This window comes from Vidua macroura, chromosome 2 (genome assembly GCF_024509145.1).
Source record: "Vidua macroura isolate BioBank_ID:100142 chromosome 2, ASM2450914v1, whole genome shotgun sequence".
Lineage (NCBI taxonomy): Eukaryota > Metazoa > Chordata > Aves > Passeriformes > Viduidae > Vidua > Vidua macroura.
In genome coordinates this window covers 29,791,503-29,807,431 of record NC_071572.1, presented here as the reverse complement: position 1 = coordinate 29,807,431, position 15,929 = coordinate 29,791,503, and the positions used below count along the sequence as shown (strand labels likewise).

The following is a 15,929-nucleotide window of genomic DNA, read 5'->3' as shown; positions in this document are numbered from 1 at the left end:
TCAAAGGAGTGAAGTATGTCAGTTAGAGAAACAGTAATGCAGTGTATGACATGTTTGTAGTAAGTGGACACAGAAAAATACTGTCATTCAAAATTAGGGATTATGATGTTATTTTTACTGTTTGCCTCTTGAATGACTACTTCTTCCAGTGGTCCTGACCCTTCAACCACTTGCCTCGGTCCACTTCTGACTGCATCAGGTCTCAGCCTCCACCCTGATGTTCTTTGCATCTCTCCTTCCTGTTTTTGGGCACACTGTCTTTTGGAATTTGGCTATGAGAAGATAGAATGTGAAATTGTGTCATATGTTCTTACTCAGTATCTCTGTACTGCTTTCCTGGCTCCCGTTGTGAAGGAAAGCTTTTCCACAAACATCTGCCAGCTGATGACTGCTAAAACTGGAAATTAGCTCCTTGGTTCCCATAGAGAAGTACTTTTCCTTCCATGTCTGGGAACAAACCCACATTTTTTCTGCAAAGATATAAGCTAATGCTGAAGGCCATTGGGCTCTTGAGCTGTTTCTTTTTCATAAACTATTATGCACTTTGCATCTTAACTTGCATCCTTCCACACAGCGCATACAGCATGTCTCTGCACATACAAAGTGTAGAGATTGTGTTTTGCTTTGAAATACGTTTTCTCATGCACCTCTCAAGACAGAGATCATCTGCCCTTCTCCATTCTGACTTGAACTCGGCCAACCAGACCTATGGACTGAAACACCATAATTTTCTTTTAATGTGAACATTGTCTCCCTGATCTTCTGGCATGTCTAAATTCTGCACATCCTGCACCTTGGTCTATTGATCCAAGACAACGACAATTACTCCACCTCCTAATTTCTAACATTTTAAACCCTCCAGGTTTAATTCAATATGGCCTGAAAATTTCCTAAGTATCTACAGTTGGATGCTGATACATGCACAGAAGCACTGTTACAGAAAGATGTGCTGTTAAAGTTGTGCCAATTGTCTGCTGACTTCTACAGAGACACATCTGGCACCAACGGCAGCCTGAAAATCTGGGCTTTGACACAGCCCTAGGTGTCCTGGGAAAGGGAAAGACCAGATCTAAGGTGCTATTTTAGAGTGAAAAAGCTGAAGTTCTGTCCCAGAAAAGTGGTGTGGTGTGCCAGGCTGCTCCTTCCTGAAACAGCCAGGGGCAAGGACAGTGTGCGAGTGTCTGCTCCAGTGACTGGTAGTTTGCTGCTTCTGATGAGTGGCTATTGTAGGAGACAGGTTCATCCCAGCATGCAGAGAGTGCAGCTCCCCAGCCTTGACTGTGTCCATTTCCCCTGGCCTGTTTTTGTCTGTTTCCTGGAATGCATTGTGGCTCTGCCTCTCTGGAAGTAGGAGGATTTGGGAAGGATGGAGAAGGGTTAGCCCTTCTTAGGTCTCCTTCCGCAGTCCTTCACATGAAGAAGTAAACTAGTTGTGCCTAGTTCTGTCTGGTAGCATTTTGTGGTTTATGAATTCAGAGACCTATTTATTTATAGCCATGGCTGTTGATCCACTTGTACAATTCCTTTTGTATTTGAAATTCTTTAGAGAGCACCTTATGCAAATCTATTGGTCCTTGCTTACCGTAAGAACTTCCTTTGCACTGAGACTGATGGTTTTGGCAGTTCTGACAGCAGCTGCTGTCTCTTACATATTCCTTTTTATTCCCTAGCAAAGCCTCAGATTTCCTTCCAAATGGGTAGTAGGCTAATTGCATTATTTTGGATGAAAGATTTTTCTGGTCTCATGTAACTTGTGGTACAGATTTACTTACGTTATTCCTGATACGTAGTAACACCATTAGAGAAAATGGAAGAAATGTGAGAAATACTTTGTGTTAGCTAATTTCCTGCTCACAGGTTGTGTCAGAGAGATAAATATGTTCCACATGAGAGAAGTCTTTCAACATAAACATTAAAAAGGTCTGTAGTAATTAATATCCCTTTTAAAACAAAGATTTGATGTTCCATTACTTCAAATAAAATATATTTCCTCTGAATTTATTATATTTTTATATATATATGCATGCTATAAACACACAACAAATATTCTGAAGTTTCTTATAATCCTTTATATTATTTATTTTTCACAATATAGTGTGAGATATTTTATTGCAATCTGGCCAGTTAATATCATAGCTAGATTATATTAGCATGCTGATTTACACAAGGGTATGGGAGAGGATTAAAAAAGGCACATTAGAGGTTTTTGGCTGCACAGCTTGATTGTATATGACTCTTTTGAAGTCCAGAGAAAGATGGAAGACAGACTACTTTGATGCTTTCAGGCAAAAAGTAAAAAATGGCATATAATTGGTCTTGTGGTCAAGACAGAGTTAAGGATTTGCCAGAACTGGAGACCTGAACTATTCAAATATCTGTTGGGAAAGAAACAAAAGAGGACATAAGTGATTCAGCAAGTTCTTGGAATGTGTTAGTGGCAACTTCTTATTGCAGAGGCAGAGGAAGTTAACAGATAAGTGACAGTAATTAGATCTCTTTGAAATTAAATTCAGACAGAAGTCACATAGTAATGTGAGTTACAGGAGACTACAAAACAATAGTGTTCTAAATAAAGGAAGGAAGTGCTGAATTGAATTAAGTCAGAGAGGTAGGAGGATATCTTTAGAAGGCATTTCTAAGAGTACCTATGGAACAAGAACACAAGTAGGAGATAAAAAGCTGATTAAAAACAAGGTTCATTTGACAAGAGCAAAACATGCCTTTTCAGTTCTGTTTCCTCTTTTGCAGGATAAGAGCTTAAAGAGGGGGCATTAATTTATTATCTCAGATTTAGTAAGGGTTTTGAGGAATGCCATAAGTAAGCTTGAAAAACATGATGGAGATGATGGGAATGTAAAAGCTGATGCTAAGACAGCAAATTCTGCTCATGGAGGAGTCAACAATGGATTTCTGTGAAATGAGGGATATTTCAAGGCAATGTTGCAAATTTAATCCCTGTAAATGTCTTGACTTTACCAAATCCAGTAATTTAGGTTAACCATGTATGTGATGGACTAAGGAATAGATAAATGAATTTATACTTCAAATGGTAGTGGGGAAGGGTGGAAGCACTGGAGACAAACCACAAAGGTCAAAGTGGGCTTGGTATGTTGGAGTGATGGTATGTGACTATAAATCCAAGAAAGAAAATACCAGGAAAAAATTTAGTGTCGATTAGGGAACTGATTAGGCAATAGCAGCTCTGCCAGGCATATGGAAAACAAAATCACTCAGAAATGGAGTTGGCAAATAATGCAAAGTAGTTGCAACAAAACCAATTTGCATTGCATATAGTAGCAGGGTTCTAGTTCGTATAGCATGAGAGGTACTTATTCAACTCTATCCTTATTGGGAAGACCTTGTCTGGCACTGAAAATTCATTGAGTTTCAAAATCACATTTTGAGAAAGATGCAAATAAATTGGAGACAATCCAGAATAGATATCCAGGAAGAAGATTTTTGGAAAATATTATTTATTTGGAACAAATTTAAACAGCTGAGTTTGTTTATATAAGAAAAGACTAAGGGAATATTGCTTAAATGATACCAGACTTCCAAAATGGCAAGAAGGTGGCAAGAAGTCATTTTCCATGTCGATTGGATTAAGACAAGGAGTAATCGCTTCAGTTTTGCATGGCAAAATAAATATTTATGTACTGTATTAGGGAAACTCTACAGCAAGGTTTTCTAGTTTAAGGGCAGAAGTAGACTATGATGGGGGGATTGTGTGCTGTTTTGGCTGGGATGGAGTTAATTTTCTTCATAGTAACTAGTATGGGGCTGTGCTAGTGGGGTTGTGCTTTGGATTTGTGAAAACAACAGTGCTGTGAATACAGGGATGTTTTAGCTATTGCTTACACAGCATCAAGGCCTTTTCTGCCCCTCATCACACCCCAAGAAGGGGGAGACTGGAGATACACAAGGAGCTGGGAGGGGACATAGCCAGGACAGCTGACTCTTGCTGACCAGAGAGATATCCCATACCACATGGCATCATACTCAACATATAAAGCTGGTGAAAGAAGAAGGAAGTGGTGGACATGTTTGGGATGATGGCATTTGTCTTCCCAAGTCACCATTACCTATGAAGTAGCCTGGTTTTCCTGCAGATTACTGGACATGTCTCTGCCAGTGGAAGTGGGGAATGAATTTCTTGTTCTGCTTTGCTAGCATGCTTTTACCTGTTTAACTGTCTTTATCTCAGCCCACAAGTTTTCTCACTTTGACTCTTCCAATTTTCTTCTGCATCCCAATGGGGTTGGGGAAGTAAGTGAGTGGCTGTGTGGGACTGAGTTGCCAGGTGCTATTCAAACCATGACAGGGGCACTAAGAAATCTCTATGAGTATGTTAAATATCTATCTGAATATTGCAGCTCTACCAGCTGTACTTCATGACAAAAGCATAGATTAGATGCCCTTGTGGCATCCTTTCAAGCTATCCTAGCTTTTACATTCAGGGTCCTGTGCAAGGGTTTATGGAGTCACTCCCCCTTCATGCAAGCAGAAATGTACACATGCATTGGTTTAACGTGTCAGGTCAGGCTTCTCTCTGTAGTTCAAACAGCTTTATCAGAGTTTTATGGACTACTTCAGAGTCAACCTTTTCTTTGTGTGCACTGAAGCAGAGAAAATTTTCATTTTCTATCAGACCTTTTGCTGGAGCAAGCTGAAAACATTCCTTAATCAGAAAAATTTAAGTGAGCAAAAGCCAGACTCAATCTGCAAGTGAGAGCTGAGTCCCTTCCAGTGGACCAAATTTTCCCTTTGCTTCTCTTGAGAAAGAGATGTAGTTTAACCTCTTGACAGAAATACCAGGTCTGCATTTCATTTTCTGAGGCTGAGCTTCAGAGAGCTGTTTGAGCTCAGTATGCCATAAAATCCAAGAGGTTTTCTCTGGAAGCCTTAAGTGACATTTATGAATAGCAGGATGCAAAATTCACCTTAACACCTCTTCCTCATGCTGCCTTTCTAAGTCTGTGGACACAAATACACCTTTTGCATAAATATACATTTCAGATCCACAGATCAAATAACAGTATAGCTCTATAACTAACTTTGTGATTTTGCATTTCCAAAAGAACCTAAAGACCTTTATTCATCATTTTCTTTCTTTCTTTCTAAGCTTCTAACCTATGTTATTTGTTTTAACCAGGGAAACACTGCAGTTTCTTTACTTCACTGTTTGATTTCTGGGTGATTTATAAGCAGCTATTTTGGCTGCAGGAATTTGGACGTCAGCGGTTAGTTAACAAACAGGTCGGGTTATTCACATTGACACTCATATTGATCATGCAGCCTGTGAAAGTTGCTCAAGGCTTTTCTATTGAATTAGGGTTCTGATTGTCCTCTGGTAGTTTTGTAACCAGTTTCAAATAAGCACATTTGCATTTTCAGTGGCAGGTACTGTAAAACACTGATACACCTTGGAAGAAATTAAAAAGGAAATAAAAATGTCTTCCAAAAAGTAGATCTGAAATTTATAGCTCAGAACTACAAGGTCATAGCCACTGTGTAGCTTTCTAATGGTTATTCACCATAAAAAATATAATTGCTAGTCAGATTGTTGCTGAATAAAATTAATTGTAAAGCAAATTCCTTTAACAAAATTATTACCCTCACTTTTTTTTTTCTTCCACATTTGATTGGTTTATGGGATTTTTACATGCCAAAGTTGACGATCAGGTGGAAGCAACTCAATTTATATTCTAAGGATAAAAACAATTATAATATGATAAGGAAGATCTTTTCCTTGCCTTGCCTCCATGCTTCCAAGAGGGTCAAGTGATGGAGGTTGGCCTGTGGTTTTAAAGCTGCAGATGGTACAAACCATGAGCTCCTGCCTGCATGTGGCAATTGGCCCACTGGACTGGGAGGCTGCAAGAAGCCTTTGCAAGGAGATGGATCCTCCACAAAGAGCAAAACCTGCTCCCATTCCACACACATTTTACCTGTACATCCTTGCTGAATATACCATAAATTTGCCAGCTCAGAGTACGTGGCTTGGCACCCAGCCAAAGTTGGCAACCATCCATGTTGTGTTACACTGGGCTGAAATTCCTGTAAGGATTAGTCAAAGGCTGGGTGAAATTTGCAGTTATTGGCAACTGTGTTGTGAAGCTGTCCTCACCAGCAGCCATGGAAAAAACAAGGTCTGAGAGCACAGAGCAGCTTTTAATTTAGCAATACAGATGGCAGTGAAGTGTGCTGGGGAAGATCCTAGAGTTTTCATCAAGTTTTCTCTTCAAAAAATAGAACTGTGACATAAGATATCACTCAGAGAGATTGTTCAGTAATATTTTGGCTAAAAACTAAGTGTTAGGCCTGAGATTAATTGGCTCTTTCTTAATTTTGTACAGCTTGCCTGTATTCCTAATTACACACAGCTGTCCTTTCAGTTCATACCTAGTCTGCCAGTTGCTGGTGACCAAAATGTGCCTATCATTCAAGCATATCCCTTCCCAACACAGCTCAGAAGGCTCTTGGGATGCTGCTTTGAAGAAGCTGCATGATTTTTGAAGGTGCTGAGACAGGGACATACCACCCTGACAGCTTTGGTAGTACTACATAATTTAAGTACCTGTGAGAGCAAACTGTGCTAGATGTGGTCAGGCAGGCAGAACAAAACCAGCCCTGTCCAAAAGCAAAACAGAATTTAGTGTCCATATGCTTAGTTCTATGATTCAGGTTTAGATAGTCCTGGAAGGAACAAGGAGTTGTACTCAGTGATCCTTATGGTTTCCTTCCAACTTGAGACAGCCTATGATTCTGAAAGTTTAGAAACTTATGCCCAAAACTGTGATTCTGGAAAGATGCAATGCCTGGAGTAAAGGCAGACAGGTTGGCAGCAGCATGATCAGAGTATAGGTACTCATATTTGTTTGATTTACCCTTAGCGTTTTTTTTTCTTAGCACTGTCCTATCTTCAGTGCTGCTTCTCTTCAGACTAAGGGCTCAGTGGGTATATGAGCTCAGTGGATAACTTGAACCCAGAAGTGAAAGGGCCTTATAAGAGTTAGGTCAGGAAAAACATTCAGTGTAAGGAGTGAGAGCTGAAGCTTCCTGAAAATAAATGGAAATATTTTCAGCAGAGACTGTGCACACGTTTCCAGCTGAGACTGAGATTCCCAAAGGCAGTTGTGGATTGTTATTATGGGCTGCAGTTTGCACAAAATATAATACATGAGTAATTGCAGTCAAGCAGTCTAGTCGGCAGTTACTCATTATTTCTGCTGTATTAGTATCCCAAGCAGGATCAGGGCTGTCTTCTGTACTTCATGGAATATGAAGCAAAAGAGAAACTGATTTGCCTTTATACAGATATGCATATATCTGTGTCTCTTCAAACTTACTTAAAACTCCATTTTTTCCATTTTTCCATCAACATCACCCTGTAAGTAACCAATCCTCTCCAATAAGTTTAGTCAGAAGCAGATCAGATCTGTAAGCAGAAGAAGCTGTCCTGCAAGACAGACCTGCAGCAGGTCAGAGAGAAAATATTTTAGATAAGAAGAAATAAACAACCTTGAAAACCAGCACAGAGAATTACGACTCCTGTTTTGGCAGTGGGGCTGAAAGACAGAGAGGTTCTACAATCTCGGGAGCATCTAAATATCACAGATCCTGACAGCATACGTCACTGGGATACATAGCACTTTCCTGTGCAAAGAGAAGATGTGCAATGAGACTGGCTTTCAAAAGTGAAGTAAAAAAGCAAGTAATGCTTTGGGGGAAAGGGTGGGAGATTTTCCTTAAGAGCATTTGGTTGTGACATGTGACAGCTCTTCCTTTAAATGACTGCTTCTCAGAGAGATAAGGGAGCCTTGCAGATGTCTTTTCCAGTTAATCCATTTGCCCGAAACTCTTGCTCAAAGGGCTCAGAACAAATAGGACTCATGCTGGAAACAGCATGCTGATGCAGTTCTTGCATAGTAGGGGTTTAAAGGTCTGTTTCAATAATTAGCACACGCAGTTGGCTCCCAGAGAGCACAGCTTGCTCCCAGTCACTGGCATGACACAGGAGTAGATGCTGCAATGAACCTGAATGGAGCATGTGGTTTAAAGGGATGAGTGATACTTGAAGCATACAGTGAGGTACAATCCTCTTCTCACTCAGATTAAGGGCAGGGCTTCCACTAACATCAAAGCTCCTATCCTGCATGCACAGTGAGAATTGCCCTGTTGGCACATTTTGAGAATGAGTGAGTTATGTGACAATACAACTGCAGAAAAGCAAGATTTCACTTGACTTGTACTCTTATAAATGTTGGAAGCTTGGAAGCTTCCAACCCCTTGAAATATTTAAGTGTTAAGTTCCTACTACATGAAGACTGAAGCTAAGCAAGAGAATAAAAACTTTTTTCCTTGAGGAAAAGTGATTACTGCTCCAAGTAGGCTTTACTTGCCATGACATGGGCTTATGTACTGCCAGACAGAGCTTTGGTTTAGCTGTGGCTCATTTAAGGTCCCAGTAATCTAAATAATATTAGAAGAAGTGAAATAACTTATAAAAACACAGAGAGGGCCTTTCAGTTTTAGCATGCTCTGCAAAAGACAGAAGCAGCTGGTCTCAGTGCTTAAGCAGTTAGGATACGTTTTTGCTATGTGTGTAGTGCAATGAGTGAGTTGGTACAGTTGGGCTCAAATTAAAGTAAAAATAAAAAAGAAACAGGAATTTACTTAATCACACAACCTCATAAAACAAAATAGAAAGTTTTCCGTCACTGAGAACAGTTTTCTTGATTAAAACTTTAGTTACTGGAAAATACTCATTTATTGAAACCTAAACTTATCTTAAAAATTAATTAATTTTGGCCAAAGTAATTTCTGTGAATTTTTTTTTTTCCGGGAGATGAGAGAGCCAGGATGAATTCTTTGTCCCAAAGTGAGTGAAGCATGAGATTGAATCTTTCTCATCCTTGCAATTTTGGCTTTTTTTCAGGAACTAGGATGTTATTTAAGTTTCTGCTGAAAAACTTAGAAAGAATTATTCTTCAAACCAACGTGCTAAGAAAAGAAATTGCTTTGATCTCTTCTCCAAAAGGATTTTTTTTTGTTTCCTCATAAATCCTTTAGATTTTAGAGTGATGAGGTTCCACAGGCTTTTTGAACTAATTTTGATAATACTCTGGTAGTTGCACTTCCCATTCATATTCAAATTCAAGATACTATTGGAGCATGTGGCTTGCCAGAGATCTTTTTGGATTTCCTCTCAGTCTCTACTGATAAGACAAGAAGAAAGAACAATATTTTCACAACTCACTTCGTCTCCTCATTCATAGACTGAAATATCTTGCTCATCACTGGCACAGACCAGGAACAGCTTCAGAGTGGCACAGTGTGAGAAACTCGAGCTTTTTGCAACATCAAACCCAGCTCATTTATATGAATCAGCTGCAAGATGAATGCAATTCACATGAGAAAGCATCAATCCTTCTCCTCTCTCCTCCCTCTTCTCCTTCCTCCTCCTTGTTCTTGTTCTTGTTCTTGTTCTTGTTCTTGTTCTTGTTCTTGTTCTTGTTCTTGTTCTTGTTCTTGTTCTTCTCCTTCTCCTTCTCCTTCTCCTTCTCCTTCTCCTTCTCCTTCCCAATCTAGAAGGGAGAGAAGGGAGCAGTATCTGCATTCTCACTCACTGTTAGGGGTATTTTAGTCTGCAATTTTATTTGAGTGCTATTAAGTAAAAAATGATGGTATTTCATACTGCCTTAGGCAGATTCAGGTCACTGATGCAGGGATCCTACTGACCTCTGTGCTGGTACTTAAAGTTTGTTTTTCTCAAAAAGGCAAGTGACAGACTTTGCATGTACTTCAGAATTACGTAGGCTACTCAAATACATTAAAACATACTGTAAGGGCTGTGAAAGGGTCTTATTAAATCTTCTCGCAGAACTGTCTGATAAAATAAGAGGCTTAAATTTCATGTAGAAAAATAGAAATCCTGTGGAAAACCAGTATTAGCTGTACCTGGAAAGACAGTAATCACTGTCTGAACAGCTTGCTCTTCATTAGCTATGTTCTCACATGGATATCCCTGTGACTAGTTCTCTGAAAGCAACAGCTCAGTGATGAGCACCAGTCTGTCAGATGGGCTCTCTAGTGTAGTTAGGAAAGGAATGGAGAATGGCACTAAAAGGGTCCAGACTCAGTGTAGGTTTAGGTACATAGAATAAGTGGCTGCACCAAAGCAAGCACATCAGTGCCTTGGAAAGAACACATAATCCTAGTCCTCCAACCACTAACAAAATACAGCACAGAGGAGGGTGTCACAGATGATTGCTGGTGTGGGATGGCTTTGCCAGAAGGCTCTTCAGCTTGGAAATGCAAAGAGGATCCTCTGAGTCACGAATGGTGATGGAGAAAGTGAGCAAGAGAAGAGGTGTTCATGCTTTCTCACATAATCAGAGTGAAGGCTGCTCAGCTATTACTGAGTGGCAGATGAAGAAAAAGCAGCAGCATTCCTTTTTAATCATAGTGTGTGGCTAGTGTTGAATGATTAATGTGCAAGTCATTTCCATGGGATGTGAGGGCAAGAAAGATAAGAAGTTTAAATAGAGACTAGAGAGAGCTATGAAGGGAAAGTTAATTTGTAGCTACTGAATAGGGACATGACCTTTTGCTGATGGGATGCCTGAAATGTTATTACTGGAAAATAGGAAAGTATAACAAACACAGACAAAACCCTCATTAGCCTTGCTCAACTGCTGTTTTTACAAGTACCTGCAGCTGGCCATAGTGTGAGACAAGAGATTGTCTCAAGGGTTGTATGGCCTCTAAATTTGGCCTTATATGTCTGTTCTTCTGTCACATTGCCTCTAACAAGTGGCAAATTTTAAATGCTTTTATTTTGTGAACCTATAAGTTACTATGCAGAGCAAATGTAGGGAGTATATTTTTTTTCCAGTGCCTTCTGGAAAAAAATAATTATTTTTAATACAAACTAATACAGAAGCAGCATGAGATCAGATAATGCCTTATTTGTACATATGAACAAAAAGTGGGAAGGCAGTGCAGTGGAGGTGAATATGAAAAGGTTTAAAATGGACATGAAATATTAATAAGTCTGTGCCTGAACCAGGCTCTAACTCAGGTATTTAGTGGAAAAATAAGAGAATGGGGTTTAGACAACACAATGTGCAGCTTCCTGGTCATCAAAACATAATGTTCTGACACCTTCTGGGGCTCCTTAGGGATGCTGCTTACTTAGTTTCCTGTTTGGACTCCCTAAAGGATACAAGTAGTAAATGATGAAGCATAATGAAGGGATTATCATCCAGACAGTGCTTTCTCTTATGTTTTTGGCTCCTCCCCAAACACAGCAATAATTTTTAGGAGCCACAAAAGTGGGACATCATGCTGCCCCTGTGCTTCACTATCTAATTGCAGAAGATTGTTCACAGGATATTAATGAAAGGACTTTTGTTATGAATTTGGCCATTAATTTATTTTAAAGGACCTGCCACAGATCACTATTATTTGCTAAAAGTTATGCCTTTCATGCATGAAAGAAACAATGAAGCAAAGATGTGGCTCCTGCTCTGCTTGTAACAAAGCAATCTTTGGATTAGGTAATGTTAGTCAGACATTTGACATTTTTGTGAGTGTTTTTAAGCTGACAGGATGTCCTCTGGATCTTGGCTAGGAGCTAAACCAGAGTGGGGGTTTTTAATGGGGTTTTTGTACAACCAGCCAGTGAAAACTAAATGACATGACTCAATTTGTCTTTCTAAGATGGTGGAAGACAGTAGATTTCTCTTCCACACCACAAATTTAGGATGAGATCTGCAAGGTGTAAATATAGATACACAGTTGAATTTATATTCTCCAGTGATTTCTCATCACTGAAGGCATTATAACAGGAATATACAGCTAGCTGGATTAAATTAATTTTGTTATCTGTGAATGGGGAAAGGCAGATTAGCAATAGTTCACCATACTGAGTTATGAACAACTGATAAATACAAGAACAGTGAGAATTATACCAGATATACCCATGATATGTTCTGGAGTAAAGCTGTCTCCTCCAAGTAATGACAGCTGCTGGCCAGGTCCTTTGCTTAGATCATTGCTCCTAACACATGGAATCTGTTAATGGGGTTTTTGTACATCCGGCCAGTGAAAACCCAATGACATGACTCAACTCATCTTTCTAAAATTAGAAGCAGCACCCTAGTGAATAAAGGAGCAGAAGATTTACAGTTTTTTAGAGATGGTGGATAGGCCCATAGGTGTTGCACAGACCATGTAATTGGAAAAATCTAACATTAACTGCATCATTTTAAACTCCAAGCTGTGCACCATAATAGTCCAGACCTGCAGATCTGATTAGCTCTCACATAGGTCACCTCCTGTTAGCTCAGATTAACTCTCTGTTTTCCTTTTATTATATACTCCTTACAACGTTTAAATTGTCAATATGGCATAACTTTGCAGCTGTGTTATTAAAATGCACAGAACAATCCCCTGATATTACCAACATGAGTTTAATCTCACAAGCAATTAAAACTTTTTATCCTGGTGCTCAGTCTTCATCAAGTTAATCAGTATAAGGGTGAAAGTGGGAACTACTTCATACAGTATAAGAATCACAGTTTGGCCAGCTACTTGAACTCTTAATTAACTAACATTTCCAGCCTCTAGACTCAAAGGAGGCTTGTGCTGTGTCATCTCCTTTAATTCTGAGTTTCTACATACTTCTAGAGTGAATTTGAGTAAAGGAAGAGTATCACTTCAGCCCTCAAAGTGAGGTTTATTTTGCATAGGAAACGAGATGAGGGGTCCTTACCATGTACTGAGGTGCCTCCCTAAAGAGGTTATTAGCCTGGCTGAGGCCTGTAACTGGACCTAGTTCTAGAGTACTGAGACCTCATCACTAGAGGCAAGTTAAACTATGGGTATCTTCATAAAACCAATGCAAAATGATAATGGGAAGCAGGGGGAAGACGAACATGGTTAGAATGTAGGTTTAAAATAATTTTCAGAAGCTGTGGTTTTCCCCAAAAGAGTCAGCTCACATTGCTCAGAAAACTTCAAATGCTTAGGGCTATAATGTGCTCTCAGTTGCCATGTTACACAAAATAATTTCTGTTTCAACAAAACTTTTTTTTTTTTTCCCAGTGGCTTATGTGGTCTTGTTTCTGTAATATGATTACCTTATAGGATGATGCATTACAGAAGCCATTTGCAGGAGGAAAAGCATCCCATCCTCTTGGGAATAGACAGCACAGAATGATGGTAGTGTCTGAACCACCTCATGGGGTTATTGTTTCCATTTCCCTTTTCAGTTTGAAGGGACATAAGATCTCTGTCTCTTGAAACTCAAAATGTTCTGTAAAATCTCCCACTTGTGTTGCTTTTTTGACCTACTTGGTTAACCAAAATTCAGCATCCTGTGGGTTGTTTCTATCTCGAGGAGAGGTTGATGATGGACTCAGATATCTTTGATGCGCTTCTTGTTTTGCAAATGAAACCTTATGTCCTCACCACAGAGCACTTTGCAATGGAAACTGTTTTTACTCACAGCTCCAAATCCTCTTTATGTGAGTTTTATTTGATAGTTTATGAGATTTAATCTTGAACTATCGATTAATTGTGGCTGTGCATTCCATTTTTAGTTTAATTATATGCTTCATATCTGCTATATAACTTCTTAACAAGCTTCAGTTTGATGGTTGCTGTATTTGAACAGTTTGCAGAAAAGCAGAGCTACAAACTGGTCACTACTGGTCATTATTTTGACCCAGCTGGCTCACAGAAAATTGTTTCAAGACAGGAAAGCATCTTTTGCAAGGCTGTAAGACTGCTATACAATGCTGTGTTGTGGAACAACAGGAACAAAAGCACAAGTGATCATCTAGCAGTATTTTGTTTAGCAAAAATCAGAAAAGTAGAATGCCTGCAGCACTGAAACTGTTGCTGGAGTCTCCAGCAATTGGCTGCAAAACAAAGAAAAGGCAGAACAAGCCATCTTGCTTTACCCAGTATGATTTGGCATCCCAAGAGCTATAGATTTTTCCTGCAAGTGACAGAGAGGGATTGCAAGAACTGATGGATTCAGGCAGCAGTGTTGACCTGACTTTCTAATTTCTGTTTTCATAGAGACACTGGCAGGGAGATAGAAAAGGCATACTTACTATATCTGTTTGTCTAAGAAAATCTGTGCAGTCTCCTGTAGACAAAAAATTCCTCCTAAGGCTGATTACTGACCTTTCCATATAGGCATTGTCACTACCTTGTTACCTGCAGAGCTTTTGTGATTCCTTCTGGATAGTTTGAGCTCCACTTATTCTATACCTTGTTGCTTATGTGACAGTTTCTACATAGTATGTAGCATATAACCATAGAATTGAAAGTCATCATTGTCCTCCAAAACTCTGCTAAAGGCTCTGCTAAAGCTCTCTGCTCCAACTCTCTCTTCTGATGAAGGACACAGAACTGTGGGACAGCAGAAAGTGAGTAAATACAACAGCTACAAAAAGGGTCTAGGTTCAGTTCCAGAGTGCTCTTTTCAGTAGGGCTTCCAGGTGAACAGCTGGCAGGGATCAGAGACATTCTGACTTCCAGGATGTCCAGCAGGCATGGATTTGAGAGCATGGGGTGTTAACAGAACATGGGATGATCTTGATGTAACTGGAGTCAGAATGGATGAGAGCTCTTATGGACTCCTTAAGGACCAAGCTCTCCTCAACATATGGACTGGGAATGTATTTTTCTGTGTGGCTCATACACTGCAGAACCAGGACTGTGAAAGAGGATGGAAGAGCTCCAAGGATGAATAATCAGAGAACTTTAAGCACATGCTGTCCGGCAGGAAGTACCCAATCTGCATCTTGCACAAGGTCTGGGGAAGAGAGAGACTAAAACCATGAGTTTTTAGCTAGAAGAATAGAAAAACATGTTCAAAGTCAAATATAAAAGGACAAAAAAAGGCTGAATGTAGCATTTAAGCAGTTGTCCTTCACCTTCTTCTTCAGTGGGGGCTTCTGTGAGCAAAACCCACATGTACAGGCTCTAGAGAATCAATAGCAAGCCAGAGCAGCAAGGGCTTCTTTTTGCTGAATGATGTTTCCAGAAGGAAAACTGTGAATGTTTGGATAAAATCAGAAGAGATCAGATAAAGCACTAAGTGCACTTAAGATAGGAAAGCATAGAAATTATGTGGAATGTTGCAAAATGAAAAGTGAAGTGCCCCATAGAATGCTCTGCTAATTTTCAATGAGGTTTCAATGGAGTTTTGTGAGTTCTTCAGTTCACATGGATTCACAGAAGGAAGATACATGCCCTGCAAATCTTGAAGTAACTGCATGCTTTGTACTTTCAGTCCTTGAGATTACTCTTTGAGCTAACTGAGTGTCAGAATGCTGCCTGTTTGTCCATGCTCTCTCCCTCTCACCCCTGTGTAATCAAAGGGAGTCTAGTCATCACTTTGAGTTATTTTTAACATTTAGCAAGAAAACTACTAAATATGTTGAAACATGGTGTCACAGGAAATTGAATAAATGGGTGCTGTGGTTTAAGCCCAGTCAGCAACTGAGTGCCAAACAGCCAATTGCTCACTCCTCCACTCTGCCCCCAGTGGGATATGGAGGAGAATCAGAAAAAAGAAAAACTTGTGGTTTGATATAACAACAGTTTAATAATTTTAAAAAATGATGATGATGATGAAGATAGCAGTGCTGAGAGATATACTACTGCTACTACTACTACTACTGCTAGTACTACTAATACAATAATACTAATATAAATATAATACTTTAAATTATGATGATAGAAACAACAGTACTGAAAAGGAGAGAAGAATAAACCCCAAAATGCACAAGCAATGCACAATGCAATTGTTCATTGCTTGCTGACCAATGTCCAGTCCATTCCTAATCAGCTGTCAGCCCCTCCAACCCTCCCCCAGTTTATGTACTGGAAATGATGTTATGTGGAAG

The 15,929-nt window shown here is 39.5% G+C and overlaps 1 protein-coding gene across 1 annotated transcript; it reads right to left on the bottom strand.

The window, feature by feature from the left end:
* Positions 1-9,049: 9,049 nt before the first annotated feature.
* On the bottom strand, positions 9,050-14,225 carry LOC128804240 (splicing regulatory glutamine/lysine-rich protein 1-like). The gene is made up of 2 exons (XM_053971849.1): positions 14,127-14,225; positions 9,050-9,587 (listed from the first exon to the last, which is right to left on the bottom strand). Exons 1-2 carry the CDS (start codon positions 14,205-14,207, stop codon positions 9,387-9,389), a joined length of 282 nt encoding a protein of 93 aa, XP_053827824.1. The 5' UTR covers positions 14,208-14,225; the 3' UTR covers positions 9,050-9,386.
* Between the last annotated feature and the right edge of the window lie 1,704 nt (positions 14,226-15,929).

What these genes read in the sequence shown, in the direction of transcription:
- LOC128804240 (XM_053971849.1), bottom strand. Translation starts at nt 14,207, where the DNA reads ATGGAAAGGTCAGTAATCAGCCTTAGGAGGAATTTTTTGTCTACAGGA. An exon ending in TTCTTAGACAAACAGATATA is followed by an intron (nt 9,588 to 14,126) that starts GTAAGTATGCCT and finishes TCTCCCTTCTAG; the next exon opens with ATTGGGAAGGAGAAGGAGAA.